Raw genomic sequence first — 11523 nt, 5'->3', positions numbered from 1 at the left:
TTTTGTTTGAAAAAGATTTTAACCTATTATATTATAAAGGTTAAGAGCATGATAATGACTTCAAACCATAGAGTAATCAACATTTTTTCATGCATTGAATACTAGTGATGTTTATTTCAGGTTACAATAAAATATTTACATTTTTTCCTGCTGCCTATTCATTGCACAATATTCTTATAGTCGCTATTAAAAGCAGTGTGGCGAAATGACTTCAGTTGCAAACACATTGCTTTCGTCTAGCAACAATAATTCTTTATTTCAATGATTATATTCTTAAACCTCAAAAGTGGTGAGCCCATATAAGTTGGAGGTGCTGTCATGGTGTGGTTGACATTTTTTTTCATAATATACTTATTACTCATGAGTTTTTTATTTGCTAGAATGTGTACTTGAATTCTAATACCAATTTTGGTGTTTATGATAAAAGAAATCATTTTTTGAATTTCAATCCTTAACTGTAGATATATATATATTTTAAATATACTTTAATATTAACTACTTTATATTGTTTTTTGAATTTTCTGTTTTATTTCGATTTGGCAATAATGCACAATTTTCACATATTAATGTATTATAGGCATTATTGTTTTATCATTTTATTATTACAACAAACAATACTTTAACTTCAAATAATTATTTTTAATTAAATATAACTTTTTTTTATGTTTATTTAAGATTGTTTTGTTAAAATAAAATTGTGTAACAGAATTGTTGTAAGTATATAGCAGTGGTATTAACAATTAAACAATGTCAAGATTTGATAACCTTGTTTATACATAAAAAATTTGTATGATGTATATGTTATTGCAGTTATTGGAAAATAATTTTGAAGGTCACAAACTTCATTGATGTTAAAACATTGTATACTTAATCAGAATCAATTTATTTTATTTTTACTAAATGCACAGTTTAAATAATATTAGTTAATTTTAGAACTTCTCTAGTAATTCAAGAGTATTTTTAAAGGAACAAAATAACAATAACCATCATAAATAATATTAATTTAAGTTTTATCTATTCTTTTTTTAAACACACTTACATTTTACCTATATATCTAGTTTATAATTACTTATATGCTTGTTTAAAGTAGTATAATTTTGAAATAGAAAACATAATAAATATATTTTTTTAAATAACTTAGATCGATAATTAAAAAAAAAAATGATGTATAACAATGTCAACAAACATGAACTAAACAATAATATAAACATATTTAAAATATTAATAAGTCTATCATCAATTATTATTCTGCTACTCACACTGATTAATAATCAAAATTAATTTATTGTTTTAAACATAATTTTCAATTATTATAATATAATTTTGAAGAAACAGGAACATGCAAGAAAAAAATGCTTGATAGTATTAAATATCCAAAGTATAAATTTTAAATAGTTTAGGAAAATACTGACAAGTTATTTTTGCTTGAGTTAAAACGTTTTTTTTTCTCTTTTTTTTTATATAAAATATTTGTACAAAATAACATATTTTGTTTAGGATAAAATTTCTAATATTATACATATTATATATATATTTAGTATTTACATTGATGAATGTACACATAAAACTTAGTCTTATTATAAAAACAATACATTTTTATTGCATTATTGCGAAGAAGAGGGACGGTGATATTGCGGTGGATAATTATTATTATAAGATTGAGGCAATCTTGGGGGGTATTCATTCCTAACAGGAAACTTATCAAATGATCTTGGATAGTCAGGTGGATATCTAGGTCCGTAACATGAACTGGGTGCTGAATCGGCCTGTATACCTATTTCAGATGATTTATGAGGTCGGTCAAATTTTGATAATGTTATTGAAGATGGTAATTTGGGAGGGTATGAAGACGATGGTATTGCAGGTGATGTTGACTGTGAAACAGCAGCAGACGAATGGGTTGGAGGCATATATGACGGAGAATGAACAGATCTTGACGGTGGTGGTATATGTTTAGGCGTTATTGAAATGCTAGGATTATTTCTCAATAAATTTGAACGGTTACGTAATTGTTGCATAGAAGCATCTAAAAAATAAAACATTAATTTTATATTTTTACGAAAATATATATTAGATATTGTAAATAATAAATAACTTTATAGTTACTAACCGTTTTTGAGTCCTGGATTAAAACTACTTTCTAGTGACTGTGGCCTATTATATGTCATTGTAGAAGGATGAGTAGATTGTTGTTGTGGGATAAATGGTTGGCTTGGTACTGTTGGGTTATTAGGTTTATTATTAGCCGATGTACGGATAGCAATTATTTTTCCGCTTTCCAACTGCATATAAATGCCTTTAGGACTTTTTAGTACCATCACTTTTTGACCAGCTTTTAGTACAATTGAACCACGGTCACCAGCATTAGTTGGAATTACAACATCTTAAAAAAAATATTCAAGTGTTAAACATTTTGCTTTTAGAAATAAAAATACTCGCTGTTTGTTGGTCTATTTGAAGTTGACTGATGTAGATCAGTTACAGAAAATATAAATTAAATAACAATCATTAATTACCCAGAGGTAAAGTCATTTCTTGAGCACTCATTCCTTGTTTTTGCCAGACTTCAGCTGGTATCCATCTACGGTTTAGAGCATTTCTGCTAGCCATTACTGCTGATGTATTAGACATTGATTGCATTGGGCGTACACTGGCCATTGGTTTACCCATTTGATTTCTATATGAAATAAATAATTGCACTGAATAAGGTGATACAAATAATATAGATTTCAACATTTCAATTCTAACCTATACAATGAAGATGCAGTATTTTGACCATAATATGAATACATTGGTCTGGTGTTAGCTTTTTTCTCCATTTCATAACTTCTTTTGGCTAATCTTTTTTCCGCCTGTGATAATTTTTTGTCTTTACGGTCCACAAACAATGATTCATGTTGAAATGGTTCCTAATTATAAAGCAAAAAACTTTTTAATTTATAATCAATAATGTAATTGACTTATAAGAAAACTTCAATCTCAAGTTTGTTATCTTTGTTTTTTGAATGGATAAAATACAACTAAAACATGTTGACATCAATTGGTCATAAACTCATAATTTAATAATACAGTTTGGAAGCAATTTTTAACATTTATATTGGTTATGTTATATGAGTTATAAAAAGATAATAATTCTTGGAGTGCTGAATTCTATTTCAATGTTTAATTTGTAACAATATTTACCTTGGTTAACACAGAACTGAGATTCTCAACAATATACTTTACAACTACATCACTATAATTATCTTTAAGTGCTGAAAAATCTTTGATTGGCGTAGACTCTCCATCATCCCAACATAAATTAGTTACTTCTTTGATAGACAAATGAGCATCTGGATTGCATTCATCAACAACACGATCTGCCATTACCTGTTTGTTTATCTGCCTATCATAGATTTTTTTTTCTAAGCAATTATCTGTTACTAATCTGTAGACAAAACATGGTTTTTGTTGACCATATCGGTAAACCCTGCATACAGCTTGAGTATCATGACAAGGATTCCATGATGCATCAAACACAATTACTCTATTTGCTCCAACAAGATTAATGCCCAATGATCCGGCACGTGTTGATACCAAAAATAAATGCACCGTATTACAAATGTTGAAATCATTGATTAACTTTTCACGTTCAGATGCAGAGGTACTGCCATCAAGACCTAGTAATAATGAATTATTTTTTATTTATTTTGATACTATTGAATAATATGATAATTAATATTAATAGATATTAATATCTTATTATTATTTAAGTTATATAATTGTAAGTCTAAATTAAAACTTGTATCTAAAACCAATAATAAAATAAAATAAAAATATAAATAATATTGGACTTACGATAATAATCACAATTACGACACCAATTTTCATCTTTTCCAGGTATTTTATTTCGTTGTAAAAATTCTTCTATTAAGTCTAATGTGAACAATGATTGACTAAATAATAAAACACGATCACCAATTCGAACAGATTCTTCAACAATAGCAAATAACAATGACATCTTTGCTGAAGCTTCAATCATACCAGGTACATAATCATTAAATAATTCAACAGCCTGAAACAAATTTAATCATTATACAATATTGTAATAGATTGAAAATTGATAATTATGTAATAATTTACCCAATCATATGGTATTCCAGGTTCTTCTTTTCCACTTTTTATTAAAAGTGAAGGATTTTTTATTTCACCTTCCTCTAGTGTTGATATTTTTGGATCCATTGTATCTTCTATAGACCGTGGTTCTTTGTTTATAGAAAACGAAGTACTTTTCTCATCGTGAGATTGATCAATATCTATATTATTGCTGGTTCCACCATACTCATATTTAGTTTTATTGTCTAACGAACGAAATGGTGGTAATGGATTTACGTCTTGGCTGGTCATAGTGCAAGGTGCAGGATTCTTACGTTCAGGTGGTTGATATGTACGTTCAGGTCCAGGAATGTTATCTAGTATATCAGATATACTACCCAATGGAGTACTAGAACTTGGAGTGTATGGAGGGTACATAGATGAATAATTTGAATATCTTGAATAAGATTCATTAGAATTCGAAACATTAAAACGACTGGATTCTGAATACATTTTCACTTCATTTTGATTATGAGCTACAGACATTAAACCAACTCCTCTTCCACTAATTTGTTGCATATTAGTTGCTCTTGAATATTGATTAGATTCAGGATCTGTTTTAGCACCTCCAGGTAACCCGGGTTTGATGTTAGATGGCAGTGGCCCATAGACTGGCTGATATTCATTTATTTGATTGTTCAACATGTTTGGTGGCTCTAAAAGACCAAGCAAACTTTGTCCATCAGGCTGGCCAACCATAGCATTATACAATAATGCCTGTTCGTTGGCGTCAGTTGTGGAGTTGAGAACACTTAACATTGCCTGATCATTAGCTAACAACATTTCTTGGTCATGTAACATCTGGTCGGTCAAGATATTTGGATTTTGAAATGAGGAGTCAGGTAGCATAGTTCCATAATTATGATTAGTTATATGTTGACTAGGTTCTAACATGTAATTGCTATAGTTATTACTTGAATTATCAGGGTTCATAAATGGTTCCCTAATTGGAATCTGGCCACGATTTGCTAATACATTATCTGAATTTTGATACTGTTGTTGTTCTCGATGATGGTGTTGTTGTTGCTGCTGCTGCTGCTGTTGTTGTTGTTGTTGCTGTTGTTGTTGTTGTTGTTGATGTTGGTGTTGTAGTTGTTGTTGCTGCTGACTGACAAATGTTTGATTGATTTCTTGATGTTCGTGTGATATAGTCATTGAATGAGTATGTTGAGCTCCTTGGTTGCTTGTTAATTGACTTTGATTATTAGTATCACACAACATCATTCCTTGATTACTAACCCCTTGATTAACAGGATTATTATTCATTAATCTTGGATTGTCAATTATTTGATGATTAGTTACTTGATTTTGAATAGTTTGATTGTTCAAAGTACTTTGATTATTACTCAAGGTATTATTAATACTCTGTGAATTTATATTGGTAGGAATAGAGTTTTGCAAACGTTGGTGATTTAAGTTGGGTTTCTGATGATTTGTCATGATTCGATTTGTGTCAAATATACCCTCAAAACTAATAGCCATACCAGTATTATTGTCATTTCCCTGTTTTATTAAGCCACTTCCATAAATACTTTTATTACTTTCTGTTAAAGATGTATGACTACTATTAAATTGAATATCTTCATTATTTCTTGAAGATCCTCCAAACATTCCTTTATTAGTACTTGTTAAGACATCTTGATTGTTTGTAAACAATCCTTCTTGATTGCTATTAGAAAGGACTTCTTGGCTATTTCCTTGGTTAAATGCTTGCCTAAATGATACTTCTTTAGAACTAGATATTACATGTTGATTTTTTATGCTGCTATCATTATCGTTACAATTATTATCAATATGGGTACCTGAATTAGATACAATCATTGATTGATTTTTTTGTATTTGTTTATTATTTATAGTAGGTTTTCGATTTCGAATATTTTTTGGTTTTTGTTTTGACATTGACATTTGATCAATATTATCTGATTGCAGTCCTGGAATATTTGAAATATTTTGACAAGGTATAATCTCTTGGTTTATTCCCAGAGCTGGAAAATGACCTTGGTTTACTTTTTGGACATCTGAAGAAAAACCTTGGTTGGGTATAGGTTGTTCGGATTCCTGTGTTCCTTGTGTAATATCTTGGTTAAATCCACGATTTTGATAAATATTTTGATCATTTGAACCACTAAAACTGGTTTCTTCATAATTTTGATAACTTGGCTCACTTTTTACCATTCTTATTTCTCCAACTTCTAATCTAGGATCTTGAGGGTATGGATATTGACTTTTTGTTTCTGTGCCTCGATTAGATTGATAATATTCTGAATTACCTCGGTAAAAATGTCCACTTTCTTTCCAATAAGAAGAATTATAATTTTGATTAAAATTGTTCAATTGTTGATTAGTGAAATTCCCTTGACTTCCATATTGTTGTGGTTGAGGAGAATAATCATCATATTGATTAGATTGTATAGATTGAGTAACAGTTGAAGTATCGTGATTATGAGTAGTAGGAGTAATAAGTTGATTATTACTTGTATTTGGCATAACCGTTGCTACAGCTGGGGTTTTCATTTGATCTTTTTTTATGTTCTGAAATTAATTTAAATTAAAAACCATTTAAATAAAAGATAAATGTTAACAATACTATTTTTTAGAAAAATATTTCTTACATCAAAAGTTCAGAAAGTAATGCATGGTTTTTATCATGATTATACAATTTTTTTATATATAATATATAGTTAAGTTAAGCAACAAAGATATAAGATTAATTTTTGTTTTGTTTTAATAGTAAAATTGTTTGATAAAAGAAGTCATTATTATTAAGATGTATTAAATATTAATATCAAAATCAAATATTAATCCTAATTTCAAAGAAAAGTTGAATTTAAATTTTATTATCTGTAATTATGAACTAATAACTACAATTATATTTTTTATGATTTATAATAAAATCCAAAGTGGTTATAATAAATAAATTTTAATTTAATCAACATGTCAAACCAATAAAATAGCCAGGAGAATTGTGGGGATTGCAGCCTTTTTCAACATTTTAAGAAAATTGTAAAATACTTGTGAATATATATTCATTATCCACAGCATTAGCATATTCAATATATATTTTACATAGTTTTAGAAAAGCTAAAACTAAAAATTTTGAAAAAAAAAAATTGAAAAAAGTTAATACTTTTTGAAATAATGAGTGTTGTTTGATAAAAGAATAACTCTGTATAGGGTGCTAGTTAACAAGCCTTTCCCATCTTATAAATTATCAGTCGATCCAAATCAAAATTCTAGCGACACCACAGTGTCAAACATAAAATATGCATTTCAAGAAAAAATTTTTAGTTTGAATTTCATAGATCTAACATATCCAGATTGGGGCTAATATATATATTATTATAATAATTAACAAAATATTTTAAGTGGTTTGATAATTTTTTTTTATGGTGGTGGTGGAGTTGGGGATGAGAATTAATCCATACCTATGTATTCTACACATTTCTTGATAATAATTAAATAATTCTATTAATACTTGTCCATTAGTAATCATTGTATTTTAATTTACTAATGCCTTAAATTTAACTCTATGTTTTTTTAGAAAAATAAATAATATAATGTAGTAGTATAATTGTATTAATTACCTTGCGATTTGGATTGTTTTTTAATTCTTTGGAATTAGGATTCATTCCTCCTCCTTTTGGCCATCGATTTCTAGAACGTTTAGATGCTGCAGAAGGAGAAGTAGCTGGGGTAGGTCCTAAAGGTGTACCCAAAGGTGTACTAGCTTCTTCAAGATCTAAATCAATTTCAGCTTCATCCAATGAACGTTTTTTCAAAAAATAGTAAAGAATGTCAGGATGATTCCAAATCTAAAGATGTAAAATAATAAAACATGTAAGTTAAATATTGTTATTTAATTATTGTAATTAACTTACTTTACAACAAACTGCAAATGCTTTTAATGGATTAGGTACAGCTTTTTTCTTACAACCTCATTCATGAATCGATCATATAGCAATCTTTGTAATGGAGTCATACGAACAAGTAAAACAAATTCTTCTTTTTGTGGTAATGTTTTTTCTAATACAGAATGACTTCTTCGCTGAACAAACCCTTCTAAAAGGGAATGTAAAACATGTGCTCTATGTCTCATCAACCTAATATCTTGAGGAGTACTGTCAATACATTGACCATTTTGAATAGGTCTTTCAAACATGTTACTGAATTCAGTTTTTGTTCCCAAGTAATTTGGACGAACAAAATCTACCATACACCAATATTCTAATAAGTTGTTTTGTAATGGATATCCTGTTAACACTATACGTCGACGACTTTCAATTTCTTTAAGAGATTGTGAAGTTGAAGCATGGCTATTTTTAATTCTATGTCCTTCATCACAGATTACTAAATCTGGTCCAGGTTTTACTAATGCATCTCTCATTTCTAAAAAATAAAAGAAAAAATTATTTAAATGTTTTCATTAAAAATATTTCATGATATTTAAATTAATTGCTTACCATCAAGCAATGGTTTATTTTTTTCATCATAAAAATCATCATCAATTTGTTTTTTATTTCGTTTTTTTCTTGGTTTCCTAGAAGTTAACTGTCTGTAAAGCTCATAGCCCATTAATAAAACACCACCTTCAATCCGCCAATTTTCAATGACTTTGCCCCGTGCTGATATTGTCTTATGAAAGTCATTAAGAACAAATAGAGGAAACTGTCTATAAATAATATCACCATTATTTTTTGTATTTTCTGAAGAATTTTTAAGATCATCAGGTAGTGGAAGCCACATATTAAACTCGGCCATCCAATTTTGTAAAGTATTTATAGGCATAATACATAATACATGTTTTGCTGGCGTATGTCTTAAAAAAACATCACAAAATGAAACAACCTAAAAGAATAACATTTAAATGATTTGAAATAATCAAACATGCAAAACTATATTTTTAGAAATTAGGAAAGTACCAAATAAATTACCTGAAGTGTTTTTCCTAATCCCATTGAATGGGCAAGTATACACCCAAATCCTTTTGAAGATTTAAACCTTTCAAGAGATTCAACCACATTATCATACAAAAATCGTACACCACCAATTTGGTGAGGTTTAATTATACGCGCAATTTGAGGAGCTAAGAAAACATCCGGCTCATTATCTGGATGGCCAACGTTTATAAGAACTCGCCCAGATTCATCTGGTAAATTGTAAGCATCATTTGTATGCATCCCACTGTTGTGTGTATCATCATCAGCTAAATCTTCTTCTTCTTCGTCACCAGATATTAATATACAATCATCATCTGAGCTTTGAGGTTTTTGTTCAACTTCTTCTTCTTCACTTTCACTACTTATAGTTACAACTTCGGCTATTTTTGCTGGTTTTATTGGAGCAATTGAAACAGAGGACGTTACCATGTGTGGTTCATTAACATCTCCAAGTTTTGAAGCTATAGATGATAATTTATCAATTTCATTACATTCTTTTGAAGCATCTGGTTGATTTTTTAATATTTCTAACATCTTTTTATTAAATATCTGTGGTGATCCAGAATCTGTAGATATAACAATTGTATTAGGTTTAGGTTGAACTTGTGGTTCAGTAGGCGTAGAACTTTTTTTAATTAATGATGTAGTTCCACCTTGAAGCAAAGACATAACGCGATCCTGAGCTTTAGAATTTTGTCTATTGATTGCAATTTGTTTTTGGACCTAATAATTAAAAAAATAATTAATTCAATAATAAGTTTTGTTAAAAATTAACCATTTATTTTACATACATCTCTAATAATACGTTGTTGTTCTTGAACTCGCCGTAATCTTTCCATTTCTTGTCTCTGTGCAGCCAAGGTCGACTCATCTAATTTTGTTTCGTCCATCACTTCACGAATATTTCTTCTCAAATTAGTTGGTCGCTTCTCTGATGTTGCTTGATTATCTGGATCTTCGTCACTAGTTCCTAAATAAAATTATAAATTATTTAAAAAATATTTATAACTAAAATAAAATATAGGTACATACTTTCTTCATTCATTTTGGCTTTTTTCGGGGTCTGATCATCTTCTTCCTCGCCAGATTTTCGTTTAGAATTTGCTTCAATTTCTTCATCAGTTTGTTCATTGTTTTTGCTCTCGTTTTCTGATTCATTTTCTATATGTTCTGATTCTAATTTAACTTCAATATCTTTATCAACTTCTGTAGGAATATCAGATATTTCGGAATTATCTATAGTTTTTGAAATTTCTGGAGTTTTATTCGTATCTTCTTCGCTACCACTAAATTCATCTTCTTCTTCGCTACAGTCATCTTCTTCATCTTCTTCATTTTCTACAGCCTTAGGCAATGGTTTTTCTTCAGGTGGTTGAACCCTTTGAACAGTTAAATTCGCGTATCGTGATAAATTAAATGGATCCATTAGGAAATCACTGTACTAAAGCTAATTCCATGATACGATAAATTATTTTAAAACTGTTTGTTCACGTCTAACAACACTACTACTAATAAAGTAATAAACATTCAATAGAGGAATACGAATAACTAATAACTATTAGATAGATAGATAGATAGATAGATAATAATAAAATAATAATATTATCAAAACAACAAGACGTTTTATTCACGGGTCCCTATCATAAACTCGACCAGGACACACGGCATTTGAGATTAAACTAAGTACCGTAAACTGTCGAAATATCGTCGACTGTTTGAAAACTTCTCTCAAAATCGATACGATGGTATAAAATATAAAAAATCACTATGGTCTTTAAAACATTAACTAATTCTAACAATATTATTATTATTGCGTCCGTCCATTTTCTTCTACATTCGATATATTTTTTGGAAAACATTAATCTCCGGGCAACTACAGTGTGGGTGAACAGGTATTATTCCCGCCCCTAATTGTTTTCTTTATGATTATATATTATCAATTGCACGTACGGCTGTTGGAATTCAGGAAATTACGGGTTTAAAATGATATTATTGTCTTTAAATGAAAATTAATTTCGATAAAAAATCCGTATTTTTAATAATAAAATATTAATTTATAGTATTTAGAATTATGAAAAGAATAGATTATAATTCTGCGATGCACATCAAAAGTGTAGTTGACGAGGGGACGGATAGCTTATTCTTTAGAATTCTGTCTAGGGTTAATGAGCCGCGGGAGCGCGATTGATGATCTAGACTAGTGTCTACCATGACTATCAATGTTCAATCTCGAAATCTCAAATTTTCAAAAAGATTTCAGTAATAAGACGAATTTTTATGATTTTCTCTAAAGTTTCAATAAGTAATTTTAGTAAATACTGAATAGTGTAATTCGATTCACGAAAAAAGGGAAAGCTTGTGACAAGTTTACGTCCGCTAACATTGGCCACACTGCAATGTTGACATGAATGAAGTATTGAAAAGTGTGTATGCGTAAAAAATTTAACAAGTT

General features: G+C 29.0%; 1 protein-coding gene across 1 annotated transcript; it reads right to left on the bottom strand.

Annotated features, from left to right (window-relative positions):
* Positions 1-1594: 1594 nt before the first annotated feature.
* On the bottom strand, positions 1595-10929 carry LOC113553530 (helicase ARIP4). Its single transcript, XM_026956901.1, is given in 14 exon segments — positions 1595-2026; positions 2111-2383; positions 2517-2677; positions 2749-2909; positions 3184-3659; positions 3838-4054; positions 4123-6666; positions 7719-7946; positions 8013-8059; positions 8062-8520; positions 8595-8979; positions 9066-9794; positions 9863-10041; positions 10104-10929. Coding segments are annotated over 14 exon segments (6675 nt in total). The 5' UTR covers positions 10498-10929; the 3' UTR covers positions 1595-1604.
* Between the last annotated feature and the right edge of the window lie 594 nt (positions 10930-11523).

Source organism: Rhopalosiphum maidis, chromosome 1, assembly GCF_003676215.2.
Source record: "Rhopalosiphum maidis isolate BTI-1 chromosome 1, ASM367621v3, whole genome shotgun sequence".
In the NCBI taxonomy this organism is placed as follows: Eukaryota; Metazoa; Arthropoda; class Insecta; order Hemiptera; family Aphididae; genus Rhopalosiphum; species Rhopalosiphum maidis.
The sequence above is the reverse complement of the archived record's forward strand: the minus strand, read 5'-3'. Positions and strand labels throughout refer to the sequence as shown.